The sequence below is a fragment of the Bubalus kerabau genome, chromosome 4, assembly GCF_029407905.1.
Source record: "Bubalus kerabau isolate K-KA32 ecotype Philippines breed swamp buffalo chromosome 4, PCC_UOA_SB_1v2, whole genome shotgun sequence".
Classification (NCBI taxonomy): Eukaryota; Metazoa; Chordata; class Mammalia; order Artiodactyla; family Bovidae; genus Bubalus; species Bubalus kerabau.
The window spans coordinates 126,300,131-126,314,668 of NC_073627.1; the positions used below are offsets into that span (position 1 = coordinate 126,300,131).

The 14,538-nt window shown below is 43.2% G+C and overlaps 1 protein-coding gene across 1 annotated transcript in view; it reads left to right on the forward strand.

Moving 5' to 3' along the window:
* LOC129650954 (phospholipid-transporting ATPase FetA-like) overlaps positions 1-4,876 on the forward strand; it is a 110,887-nt gene extending 106,011 nt beyond the window's left edge. The window contains exons 24-29 of the mRNA XM_055579718.1: positions 137-220; positions 1,527-1,772; positions 1,943-2,081; positions 2,872-3,002; positions 3,098-3,285; positions 4,801-4,876. Of these exons, the coding sequence (XP_055435693.1) occupies positions 137-220; positions 1,527-1,772; positions 1,943-2,081; positions 2,872-3,002; positions 3,098-3,285; positions 4,801-4,876 (864 nt within the window). The remainder of the gene's footprint in view (positions 1-136; positions 221-1,526; positions 1,773-1,942; positions 2,082-2,871; positions 3,003-3,097; positions 3,286-4,800) is intronic.
* Positions 4,877-14,538: the final 9,662 nt, after the last annotated feature.

The window sequence follows — 14,538 nt, forward strand, 5'->3', positions numbered from 1 at the left end:
GAAATCCAAACCATGTTCTAGGTTATCACGGTGATGGGTAGGTGGAGGGCAGAAGGGGTCCTCTTAAAGCTGGGAGGTAGAGCCGAGACTTTGGAAAAGAGAAATCTCCTAAGAAATCTCCTTGGTGTTCTTCCAGACAGTTTATGATACCTGGTTTATCACTTTCTACAACCTGGTCTACACCTCCCTCCCTGTCCTGGGCTTGAGTCTGTTTGATCAGGTAAGACCAGCAACAAACCTCTTAGTCAAGGCTGAAGCCCCTGGCCCCTTGAAGAGTATTCCCAGGAATGAAGAGGACAGCAGCAGCCAAGAGATAGGCTCCAAAGTCAAATGTAAATAGAATCATTTCTAGAGGAAGGGAGGGAGCTCACCACCTGGAGAGGTATCATTGGATAAAGTAAAGTATACTCTGCCACAGAGAATAATCATCGGCTGCAGAAACCCAAATTTTCCTGTGTCAAGTTTTTCTTCATAGAGAGAAACACAGGCATTGTGCTGTGCAATAAATGGAGTATGTACAAAAGTGGAAGGAAATAGTTGTTGGGGCAGGACTAGATAAATCAAGGGGCTCCAGAAAGGAGAGACCCATAAAGAGATAATGGGATAAGCGAGGCCTAGGCGAGAATCCTGAAGGCCAAGCTTGGAAGTATGGGTCTGATTCCTCAAATCGTAGGGAGTCAGCCTGGGGGGTACTGCCTAGTCCTCTCGGAAATTGCCCTGGGCATCGAGGGTCCTGGTGCCCTACCTGTCCCTCTTCTACCCAACCTCCAGTCCTGGGTACCTAGAATAAAAATGGAGCCTCCAAAGAGAAATAAAGTAGCTGAAAGAGGACATCACGGGATCGTGGTTCCTGGTCTCCATCAGGGTAGGAAGGAAACTCTCCGTGAAGTAGCTGCCAGCCTCAGAGCAGCAAGAGGATGAGTTCTGTCATTCAGCAGCTGTACAGCTTCAGTGATCTAAATCTAGGGATCCACAACCTCTCAAAACAAGCCTCAATCCTTGTTACCCAGAGTTTTAGACTTAGGAGATGAAGATGGTCCCATGTCATCCTCACAGAGAATTCCCTCAGCTGAGTTCCCCAGTGGCTATGGGAATGGGAGGAGCATCACAGAAATACCTCTAACGGACTAACTGGATGCCACCGGCCTCGTCTTGCCTCCCACTGGCTTTTGACAGAATACTCAGCCAAAGGAACACTTAGAACTAGGGACTCATGTCGCAGTTGCCTCCCCACCCAAGCTCCAGTCCTTCCTTCCCTCTACTCCCAATCCTAACTGCCCCCTTTCTTAACTCCCCATCTTGACCTTCTAGCTTTCTTCCACCACGTATATCCCTGCCTAGAGAGTAGGGCTTTAGAAAGGTTCTGGTCACTGCTTTGTTCTCTGGTTCCACATCTCAAGTAATCCATGAGGAATCTCCTAGGCAGCCTAATAGCAAACTCAGTGAGGGGAGAAGCCTCTACTCTGCTGGAGAGGGGACCTTTGGAGAGACCCTGAGCCTTCCTCCTTACCCTCTGGTGCTTCCAGGACGTGAATGAAACATGGAGCCTACGCTTCCCAGAGCTGTATGAGCCAGGCCAGCACAACCTGTATTTCAACAAGAAGGAATTTGTGAAGTGTTTGTTGCATGGGATCTACAGTTCCTTTGTGCTGTTCTTTATCCCTATGGGGACTGTTTACAATTCAGTGCGCAAAGATGGGAAGGAGATCTCCGACTACCAGTCCTTCTCCCTGATAGTGCAGACCTCCTTGCTCTGTGTGGTCACAATGCAGGTGTGGCCGGTGGTGGGGTAAGGGGATTGCGTGGGGAGCCTGTCTGGAAGAGAGGAAGGGAAGGAGGGAGGGGAGGCAGAAAGGGAGTGTCCCCTTTTATGAAATGGGAGAAGGGAGGTGACTGATGATCCTGGGTTGTAGACTAATGTACATAAGAGGGTGCTTTTCAGATTACACTGGAGACAACCTACTGGACGATGATAAGCCATGTCTTCACCTGGGGTAGCCTGGGTTTCTACTTTTGCGTCTTATTCTTCCTGTACAGTGATGGCTTATGCTTATTGTTCCCCGACATCTTCCAGTTCCTAGGTAATATTCTGCCCAGTGTGGCAAGGGGCTAGGGCTGGGGGTGGGAGTGTGAACCAAGTCTATTTGTTTATTAAATGTTTACTGAGCAGCTACTTCTATGTATTAGACTCCATGGATATAGATATGATTGAGACATGATCTCAGCCCTAAAAGGACTCAAAATCTAGCTAGCGAAAATACTTTACCTTATTAGAGTCTCTAAGATATTTTTAAGTTTCTTACCTAATTTGAGCGTTACAAGCAGACCGAGAGATAGACAGGGCAAGAATTATTGCACCACTTTAGAGACCAGAAGGTTTTTTTTTAATGACTCAAATCTAGGCCTCCTGATTCCCAGTCAGATGTCCTTCCTACTATGACATAATGCCTTCTTAGCCCCTGTATTAATTTTCCCCTCTCTCATCTCCACTCTGATGAGGACAAAATAACAGACATGTTACTGTATATAACTGGTTCCTATTTTTTGCCAAGCCACTCATTTTTCCCCTCCAAAACCCCCCATCCCATTTTTGTGTCTCAGTCAGTGCTCTAGGACTCCTAGAACCTACCCTCACCGCTGCTGCCTTGCCTGGCCTTTAGGGGGAGACAAAGGCATGTGAATTCACAGTGACTTTGGCTACACCAAGGACCTCAGTACAGTCCTTTAGCATTCATATTTTTCTCAGGAGACTAAACTGTTTCCAAATCAGTAACTTCTTTCTTTGGGCTGAAGAAGTACCTAAGTTCAGGCTGACAGCCCCCTCCCTCCAGGCGTTGGTCCCGCCTTCCCTTTCTGGCTCTTTGTTTACAGGTGTGGCCAGGAACACTCTGAACCTGCCACAGATGTGGCTGAGTGTTATCCTCAGCATAATCCTCTGCATGTTGCCTGTGATTGGGTACCAGTTTCTCAAACCACTGTTCTGGCCTGTCAGCGTGGACCAGGTGAGTGCAACAGGAATCTACCCAAAAAGAATTCATGACCCTCTTAGCCTTTGCCTCTATGGATAAAAATCCTGTCCCCCATGCTCTGACTGTAGATTATTGACAGAATTCATCACTGCATGAGACATCCACTGCCATACCCCACCCGGACCAAACTGAAACACACAGCCTCTCGACGCTCTGCCTATGCGTTTTCCCACAAACAGGGCTTTGGGGCCCTCATCACGTCCGGCAAGACCGTGAAGGCCAAATTGCCCAAGAGAAACAGCTTTCATTTTAAAAGGTAGAGGTCTTTGGGGAAGCCCCAAAGGAGGTGGTCATTGCTCTTCCTCTCTTGGATTCACGAAACTTAATAAGGAGAGACTAGAGCCCCTGGAAACTAGCATAAACTCACTCTTCCACTCTCACTGCAGGGGCTCAGCCTCTCCATTCCCTAGAAGGCTGTGCCCAAGTAAGGCAAGGCAAAGTAAAGAAAGAGCCCCAGACATCTGTCGGAGTTACAGCATTTCAAGAAAAAGTCATGTCAGGATTCCCCTTACCTTCCAAGTTCTAATCTGGACAAGCACATGTGGAGATACTGAGTGAAGAGGGGCAATGTGAGGAAGGGAAAAGAAAAGTAAGATCTAACAATCTTTCCCATACCCAGAGCAACCATAAAATTTGCCAGGGCCCCGCACAAGCATATTCACCCAGGCACCTTTCCCAGCTTTATCTGAGGTATTCAGAGTAAATTTTTTGCTGGCCTGGATACTAAAAGGAGGAGACAGCTGTGAACAGTTGGTCATAAGAAGCCAAAGGAGAGTTTCTGGACCAAAAAAAGAATGGAGATTGTTCCTGCCTTGGTAGGACAGCTCAAGATTTTGCCACCCTCTCTTCTCTTTGACCCAAGAACTGACACCTTTTCAGGCCTCAGAACTGGGACAGGGGAAATGCAGGGGATTTTAAAAATCTTTTCTTGAGGGACATAAGCCATAACTGGTGAACATTTGTTTTCATTCCATAAAATTATTTTGAGAAGAAATTGTATGTACTTGAGAAACTGTTTCTAATAAGTTTATAGATAAGTAATAAACTGCTTATTTTGGAGTGGAGAGATTTGTATGGTGTGTTGGGGCCCCAGTGATAGTAACTCAGGCCAAGCAATAACAGCAGTCTGTAGATTCCTGACACCTGCCCCCTTTCAAATGAGACCAGTGTTTCCCTTCCCCCACTCTTTCTCTACTTCTTTACTTCTATTCCACTTTTCTTCCCCCTGTTACTAAACTCTGTCTTGGCCTCAGCATCTTTTAACTGTATATTTATATCCTATTTGCATACCTTAAATATTCGTTCCCAAAGCTCAACCCTAGGTTCTCTGCTCATTTTTCTCTGTACACTTTTCCTGAGTGATTTCTTATAACGTCATGGTTTTATTTACCAATAAAAAGAAGATTCTCAACTCTCTTTCTATCCTAGATCTCTCTTCTGAGGTCCAGATTCATTTATCAAACTGACTCTAAGACACTTCACTTAGTTGAATCTCAGGAAACTCACCAACCTGTATTAAATATATTCCTCCCAAATTTCACCCCAGGATGTCATTACTGTCATCTGAGTCACCCAAGGCAGAATACTATACTCTTCCTGTATAGTCCGATGTCTAATAAGTCATCAAGTAATATAAATTCAGCATCTCCATTGCCTTGCTTTCAGTTTCCTCCTTTATTACCACTGCCCTTGCTCATATTTGGATCGTCTCTCACCTGGATTACTGCAGAAAGTCTCCCCACTCATCTTTCTGGCTTTCCCCTGTCTAAAGTGTCACCAGTACCATTTCCAGAGTCATCTTTCTGAACTGCAAACTTGACTGTGTCGAGCCCCAGCCCATCCTGTAAGAGCCTTGCACACCTCAGGATCTAGTTAAAATTTGCATGTTTCATTATTGGGCCCTCTCTAGCATTGTCTTCTACTTCTCCCCCATCTGCATTCACTCCAGTCATGCTATTTCTGGTCTTCTTGTCATCAGCATACTGTTGTCATATCCTAACATGTTCTCCCTACTCCCTTCTTCATCTAGCAAACTTCTAGTCACCCTCCAGAAACTCAGAATAGTTGGAACTAAGTAGAAGTAATGGTTGAACAACATTGTGAATGTTCCAAGTGCCACTGCACTGTATACTTAAAAAGGGTTATGAGAATGTTTTGTGTTGGGAGAATTTTACCTCGATTTTAAAAAAATAAATAAACACTCAGATTAGGCACTGTCTCCTGTAAGAGCTTACCCTAACTCCTCTTTTATATGTCTGTCCAATGTATTCAGTTACTCCCCTGTATATAAATGTCACCGTCAGTGATATTTATCACAAGGCATTATAATCACTAATTTACCTGTCTGTGCACAATATATAATGGGTCTTTAATAAATATCTGTTGAATAAATTTAAATTTGCTTCTCTATTTTTGTTTCCCTGATAGCACTACCACCCAGTTCCTCAAACCAAAAAACTAGAAGTCTTTCTAGACAGCTCCCTTCCGTTCCTCTAATCCAATCTATCCTGTCACCAAGTTCCATACACTTTGTCTTAGAAATATCTTTAAGTCTTTCTCCTCATATTTGTTCCCAATCCCATAGATTTCATTGTTCCTTGCCTAGACTGTGCCAACCTCCTCCTCTCAGATCTCCCTGCCTCTGATTCTGCTTATTCCCAACCCATTATCCACACCACAGAGAATGATCTTTCAAAAATCCGAATCAGATCATGTCATTTGCAGTTTAAAGTCCATTAGTGAATCATCAGAGCTTTCCTGCCTTTGGCGGTGCCTACCTCTCCAGCTTCGTTGTCACTTTCTGCTGCATGTACAAAATTATTTGCAATTCTCCCAAAGGTCCCACTGTCTTCAGCAGCCACTGTGCCTTGGCCCTTTCTGTTCTCTCCTCTTAGAATACATTCTTTCCTTTGTCTAGCTAAGGTCTATCTGATCTTCAACCTCAGTAGCTTTAGTTGCTTCCTCTGGGAGCCTTCACTGACACCCAATTCCCTACTCTGAGTTGTGTGCCTCTTCCTTGCACAAGACCATCTTATACATTTTTCTTATTTTTGGTTCCCATGATTTGACTGTGTATCATTTACATGCCTGTTTTACTGTTTTCTCCTCTGCTAGGCCATGATGATCTCCTTGAGGATAACAATTGTTTCTTTTTTTAATTTGAATAACTAAGCAAGATGCTAACGCTTGGATTATTAATGTTTTTCAATTAGTAAGTAAATGAATGAAATCTGCTACCTTTTATTTTTCCTAAAACTGTCTTTTACCTGTCCTTTCAATGTGAATTTTATCCTTCAGGATCTAGTTTCCAGTTATACTTTGCAGGCCTCTTTTTATGAAACACAGTCACTCATGGCCTCCTGACTAGAGCCATTGCTCTTCCTCCCTTGGATTTACACAACTTAAGGAGAAATAAGAGCCCCTGGAAACCAGTGTAATATCGCACTTCCACTCTTACTCCAGGGGCTCAGCCTTTTCATTCCCTAAAAGGCTGTGCCCGGTAAGGCAAAGTAAGGTAAAAAATAAGCCCCAGACATCTGTCAGAATTACAGCATTTCAAGAAAAAGTCATGTCAGGCCTCCTCTACCAACCCTTCCAAGTTCTAATCTGGACAAGCACATGTGGAAGTGAAACTGTTTACCACATATTGCTACTCGAACCCATGTGCTGGGACTCGAACCATCCAAAACCCAGTCTGGGACTTGAACCCACATGGCTGGGACTCAAACCCAGCCAAAACACTGCTTGGGACTTGACCCACGTGGCAGGGACTCAAACCCAGCCAAAACCCACAGTATCTGGTTTCTGGACCTAATGAAGCTCAGGTTCTTGATATCTCAACGCAGAAAGAATTTGGTGAGAGACACAGTGATAGGTAAGAAGTGGATTTATTCACATACAGAGAGAAGCAAACTCCACAGACAGAGTGTGGGCCACTGCAGAAGATGAGTGCGGCCTTTAAATGTGGCATGGTTAGTTTTTATAGGCCGTGCAATTTAACTATTTGGGGGAAGGGGTGGAGATTTCTAGGATTTGGGCCACTGCCCTTTCCTTGATGTCTCAACAGTGCCTTAGAACTGTCATGGCACTTCTGGCTGTGCCGTTTCACTTGCTGATCTAGTTTTGTCTGCTATCATGTTCCCATTTGATTCTAATTGGTTTATGTTGTGTGAATTCTTTCAAAAGTTGTGCCCTGCCCCTTTCCCTCCTGTTAAAGAAGTAATGGGTGAAAAGGGGGAATGTGAGGAAGGGAAAAGAAGGATCTAATAATTGTTCCCATACCCAGAGCAACCATAAAATTTGCCAGGGCCCGGCACAAGCATATGCACCCAGGCACCCTTACCAGGTTTATCTGAGGGATTCATGAAGAGTCTTTTGCTGGCCTGGATACCAAAAGGAGGAGGCAGCTGTGAACAGTTGGTCATAAGAAGCCAAAGGAGAGTTTCTGGACCAGAAAAAGAGTGGAGATTGTTCTTGCCTTGGTAGGACAGCTCAAGATTTTGCCTCCTTCTCTTCTCTTTGAAGAGTGACTGAGGAGATACCCCACGTCCAAGGGCAGAGGAGAAGCCACAGCAAGATGGTAGGAGGGACGAAATCACATTTTGAATCAAACCCCATACCTACCAGAGATGCTCAGAGGGCTCAAACATACCTTGTATGCATCAGGACCCAGAGACCCCACAGAAACTGAGACAGAACTGTGTTTGAGTATCTCCTGAGGAGGTATAGCATGGCCATTGATGACACTCCCCAGGCTGAGCACTTCCCTGGTGGCCCAGACGGTAAAGCATCTGTCTACAATGCAGGAGACCTGGGGTCAATCCCTGGGTCGGGAAGATCCCCTGGAGAAGGAAATGGCAGTCCACTCTAGTACTATTGCCTGGAAAATCCCATGGACAGAGGAGCCTGGTAGGCTACAGTCCATGGGGTCTCAAAGAGTCAGAGACAACTGAGCCTCAAACCAGTAATTCCTTAACCCCCAAAGCTTCTAGTCAATTTTAAGTCCTCAGTATTCTTGACTTCAGAACCCCATAAACAGTATGAAAAGGCAAAATGATAGGATACTGAAAGAGGAACTCCCCAGGTCAGTAGGTGCCCAATATGCTACTGGAGATCAGTGGAGAAATAACTCCAGAAAGAATGAAGGGATGGAGCCAAAGCAAAAACAATACCCAATTGTGGGTGTGACTGGTGATAGAAGCAAGGTCTGATGTTGTAAAGAGCAATACTGCATAGGAACCTGGAATGTTAGTTCCATGAATCGAGGCAAATTGAAAGTAGTCAAACAGGAGATGGCAAGAGTGAACGTCAACATTCTAGGAATCAGCGAACTAAAATGGACTGGAATGGGTGAATTTAACTCAGAGGACCATTATATCTACCACTGTGGCCAGTAATCTCTTAGAAGAAATGGAGTAGCCATCATGGTCAACAAGAGTCCAAAATGCAGTACTTGGATGCAATCTCAAAAACGACAGAATGATTTCTGTTCGTTTCCAAGGCAAACCATTCAATATCACAGTAATCCGAGTCTATGCCCCAACCAGTAATGCTGAAGAAGCTGAAGTTGAACGGTTCTATGAAAATCTACAAGACCTTTTAGAATTAACACCCAAAAAAGATGTCCTTTTCATTATAGGGGACTGGAATGCAAAAGTAGGGAGTCAAGAAACACCTAGGGTAACAGACAAATTTGGCCTTGGAATACGGAATGAAGCAGGGCAAAGGCTAATAGAGTTTTGCCAAGAGAATGCATTGGTCATAGCAAACATCCTCTTCCAACAACACAAGAGAAAACTCTACACATGGACATCACCAGATGGTCAACACCGAAATCAGGTTTATTATATTCTTTGCAGCCAAAGATGGAGAAGCTCTATACAGTCAGCAAAAACAAGACCAGGAGCTGACTGTGGCTCAAATAATGAACTCTCCTTATTGCCAAATTCAGACTTAAATTGAAGAAAGTAGGGAAAACCACTAGACCATTCAGCTATGACCTAAATCAAATCCCTTATGGATTATACAGTGGAAGTGAGAAATAGATTTAAGGGCCTAGATCTGATAGATAGAGTGCCTGATGAACTACGGACGGAGGTTCATGACATTGTACAGGAGACGGGGATCAAGACAATCCCCATGGAAAAAAATGCAAAAAAGCAAAATGCCTGTCTGGGGAGGCCTTACAAATAGCTGTGAAAAGAAGAGAAGCAAAAGGCAAAAGAGAAAAGGAAAGATATTCCCATTTCAATTCAGAGTTCCAAAGAATAGCAAGGAGAGATAAGAAAGCCTTCCTCAGTGATCAATGCAAAGAAATAGAGGAAAACAACAAAATGGGAAAGACTAGAGATCTCTTCAAGAAAATTCAAGATGCCAAGGGAACATTTCATGCAAAGATGGGCTCGATAAAGGACAGAAATGGTATGGACCTAACAGAAGCAGAAGATACTAAGAAGAGGTGGCAAGAATACACAGAAGAACTATACAAAAAAGATCTTCATGACCCAGATAATCATGATGGTGTGATCACTCACCTAGAGCCAGACATCCTGGAATGTGAAGTCAAGTGGGCCTTAGAAAGCATCACTATGAACAAAGCTAGTGGAGGTGATGGAATTCCAGTTGAGCTATTTCAAGTCCTGGAAGATGATGCTGTGAAAGTGCTGCACTCAATATGTCAGCAAATTTGGAAAACTCAGCAGTGGCCACAGGACTGGAAAAGGTCAGTTTTCATTCCAATCCCAGAGAAAGGCAATGCCACAGAATGCTCAAACTACCGCACAATTGCACTCATCTCACACGCCAGTAAAGTAATGCTCAAAATTCTCCAAGCCAGGCTTCAACAATACATGAACTGTGAACTTCCAGATGTTCAAGCTGGATTTAGAAAAGGCAGAGGAACCAGAGATTAAATTGCCAACATCTGCTGGATCGTGGAAAAAGCAAGAGAGTTCCAGAAAAACATCTCCTTCTGCTTTATTGACTTTGCTGAAGCCTTTGACTTTGTGGATCACAACAAACTGAGGAAAATTCTTCAAGAAATGGGAATACCAGACCACCTGACCTACCTCCTGAGAAACTTATATGCAGGTCAAGAAGCAACAGTTAGAACTGCACATGGAACAACAGACTGGTTCCAAACCAGGAAAGAAGTACATCAAAGCTGTATATTGTTACCCTACTTATTTATCTTATATGCAGAGTACATCATGAGAAATACTGGACTGGATGAAGCACAAACTGGAATCAAGATTTCTGAGAGAAATATCAATAATCTCAGATATGCAGATGACATCACTGATATGGCAGAAAGTAAAGAGGGACTAAAGAGCTTCTTGATGAAAGTGAAAGAGAGTGGAAAAGCTGGCTTAAAGCTCAATATTCAGAAAACTAAGATTATGGCATCTGGTCCCATCACTTCATGGCAAATAGATGGGGAAACAGTGTAAACAGTGGCAGACTTTATTTTTTGGGCTCCAAAATCACTGCAGATGGTGACTGCAGCCATGAAATTAAAAGACACTTGCTCCTTGGAAGAAAAGTTATGATCAACCTAGACAGCACATTAAAAAGCAGAGACATTACTTTGCTGACAAAGGTCCATCTAGTCAAAGCTATGGTTTTTCCAGTAGTCATATATGGATGTGAGAGTTGGACTATAAGATGCTTTCGAACTGTGGTGTTGGAGAAGACTCTTGAGAGTCCCTTGGACAGCAAAGAGATCCAACCAGTTCATCCTAAAGGAAATCAGTCCTGAATGTTCATTGGAAGGACTGATGCTGAAGCTGAAACTGCAATACTTTGGCTACCTGATGCGAAGATCTGACTCATTTGAAAAGACTCTGATGCTAGGAAAGATTGAAGGCAGGAGGAGGAGAGAACAGAGGATGAGATGGCATCACCAACTCGATGGACATGAGTTTGAGTAAACTCCAGGATTTGGTGATGGACAGGGAGGCTTGATGTGCTGCAGTCCATGGTGTCACAAAGAGTCGGACACGACTGATGGACTAAACTGGACTGAACTTCTCTTTGACCCAAGAACTGACACCTCTTCGGGTCAATAATATCCCCACAAACTCCTGAACATTTGGCACCCTCCCTGATGGCTCATATGCATCTTGGGAGAATTGAGTCTTGGTCTCTACTAAGGAGCCAATGGCAATCCACTCCAGTATTCTTGCTGGGAAAATTCCATAGAGGAATTCCTATTCCACAGGATAAAGAAGATGGCAAGGTATAGTCCATTCAGTCACAAAGAATTGGACATGACTTTTTTTTCAAGGATCCAAAACAGCAGATGCTTCTTTCCAAGGTGAAGTTTTAGATAACCATGTAAGACTTGCCAAAAAAAGGGATATGAAAAGTCTCAAAGTCTTAATTTCTTACCCACCTTGAGAAAGGGGCCAGAAATTCAGACATTGGAAGAGTATCCTTGGAGAGAATTACTGGTGGGCTTTGAGTCCCACCCTCAGTTCAGTTTTGAAAGGGTATAAGGAAATTACTTGCCGAGATTGATATAGTTAATGGGTGGGGGGATACAGAGAACCCATGCCTGACTCATACCTGGAAAATCTCAAAAGTGAGAGAAGAGCTAGCTATTTGTTCTACGGCAGAGCAAGAGGAGATATTAATAGTGGTGGTGAGATTGGCATTGTTTTTCAGGACAAGAGGTTCATGAGTGCTCCCCATAGATCAGACATGAGCCATAAAAGAAACCTAGTTAGGGTTTCTTTATCTTGTCGCAGAAACCATCTGAAAGGTTGAGGAGACTTCCCCAAAAGGAAGCAAGAGATATGGTGTCAAATGCCTGGATATTTCTAAATAGATAGAAGGTAGCCTGAGGGTGGGATTGATTGCCTGTCTAAGAGCATGAGGTAAATATTCTATATCTTGATTTCAGAGGTGGTTACATGGGTGTATGTATACATTTGTCAAAACTCATCAAACTGTACACTTAAAATCTGTGCATTTTATTGTGCATAATTATACTTCAATAAAGTTGGTTTTTTTTTTAAGTTGATTTTTTAACTGCCTACCGCTACTGCTGCTGCTAAGTCACTTCAGTCGTGTCCGACTCTGTGCGACCCCATAGACGGCAGCCTCCCCCATCCCTGGGATTCTCCAGGCAAGAACACTGGAGTGGGTTGCCATTTCCTTCTCCAATGCATGAAAGTGAAAAGTGAGAGTGAAGTCGTTCAGTCATGTCCGACTCTAGCGACCCCATGGACTGCAGCCTACCAGGCTCCTCCGTCCATGGGATTTTCCAGGCAAGAGTACTGGAGTGGGGTGCCACTGCCTTCTGCATTTTAACTACCTAGAGATTTCTAAAGGATCTATAAGTGATCAGCTAGAGGAGCTGAATTCACTCACCTTAAAGTAAATTGGTATAGGAGAAATATCTACACCAACAAAAAAAGAATCTGTCAAAAAAAATTTATTTTAGATACCTGCCAAACACTAAAACTAGTCTGTGACAGTATTAGTCAAGTAAGAACCTTCTTCTCCCTCCACCCTGTTCAAACACCGGAGAAAGAAGATTAGCAAACTGGGGCATGGAAATGAGATAAGTGAGGAACGATAGACATCTACTAAGCCCCACTGAACGTGACCATCTGCAATAGGGCCAAGCTGAGAGATAAGAAAAACTCTCATTTTAAAGTATGAAATTTTAAAAATACTTTCATTACCTCAGGCATCTTAAATATTCAAAGTAACAAGTACTGATTGCTACCTTAAAATGACCAGAGAAGTCATAAAGTCTCACACAATAGGTTAAGAGTAGGAGACAATATAAAATGGTTTCATGGTTATAGGCTTCCTTGGTCATTCAGACAGTAAAGAATCTGATACTGACCCCACAAATGCCATTCTTTCAAAGTTCCAATTACACACACACACACACACATACACACACACACACACACACACACACACTGCCTTCTATCACATTTATCCATATACAATTATTTATTGAGTGTCTGCCATGTCTGGGCACTGTTCTATATGCTGCCTGTACAGTGAAAGACAACAAAAAAGATTTCTACTATCACAGAGCTTATCTTCTAGAAGAAGAGACAGTATCAAAGTAAACAAGATCATTCAGATAGTAAGTGCTATGAAGATACTACAGTAGCTGCTTTAACAGTGAGAGACTGTGAGTGGGGAGGTGTAGCTAACTTTCTGACCACCTTTTTTGGTTGTCAGAAAAGGACTTTCTGAGGAAGTAACATGTGACATGAGACTTGAATGACTAAAAGGATTTAGCTTTGCAAAAATCTAATGGAAGGACATTCAAGTCCCTAAGATAGGAACAAGCTTTGTATGTAAGAAACCTAAGTCTAATGTGGATAAAACATTGTGAGCAAAGAGGAGAGTGGTTGGAGAGGTATGATAAGATGCAGTGGAAGACTTTAAAGCCAGTTTGAAAAGATTGTTTAAGCCATTCTATGGGCAATAGGACTGTAAAAGTGACATCAGAGAGACTAGGAGGAAGTTACAATTGTCTAAGCATGGAATGGTGGTGGCTTAGACTATGGAAGCAGTGAAGAAATAAGTGGATGAGTAGAGGATGCATTTTGAAGATAAAACCAAAGGACTCTGTGGGTTAGCTGCAGAAGATACAGGCGCTGGTTTATCAAATAAGCCCCTTGATTTACTCAATGGTGCTAAATCCATAGATTACTGGCTCTTCCCACTCAGCTCTTGGTGACGGGATGAGTCGTGTTCATGCCAGTGGACTCCACTAGTCCTAGCCACAGTTGGCCAAGAGTGGATATGTGACCCCAATCTATGTTATCTTTCTTGTAATTAGAATTCTGAGAAATTAAGTCAGTGATGAGAATAGTTGCTAAAAGGTCATATAGTTTAAGAAAGAGAAGTGGTCATGACTTGCTTTAAGTATGAAGATGAGTGGGCAATGTGTCTGGTTTTTAGAGAGAAGAATAAAACAAAAAGAGAAACAGATGAGACATTATTTCATTTCAGGAGAGCACCCCTTGAGGGGTTTTCTGAAGTTGGATGGGTTATGAGATCTTTTCACTTGAGCTAGATGGAATAACTGCCAAAAGCAAAAACAGAGAGGTGATTCTAGCATACATAGGCCAGGTTTATACTTGTTCCTCATCTACAGTGTCTCAGGAATAGGGAGAGATCGTGGGATGAGTTGGCTCATCCTGCATCTTTAAGAACTTTTGGGGAAAGACCATATTTACCACTGCCAGAAACAGAGAAACAAGGAAGCATTGTCCTAGATCCAACATCTCCCTGTAATCCTAGCTCCAAATCTTCTAAGAGGTGTACAAAGGGTTTTGGAGAAAACTCAGCATTTGGAGGATCCTGGGAGTCATCTGAGGCTATTTGCTCTTCTTTACCTCCAACCCCCAGTGACACATTAATCGTTAAGTCCTATAGAGTCTATACCCTTAATATCTCTTGAATCTATATCCTCATATCTAACCCCTTAGCCACTGCCCTAATTCACACCCTCCCATTTCTCATCACAATTACC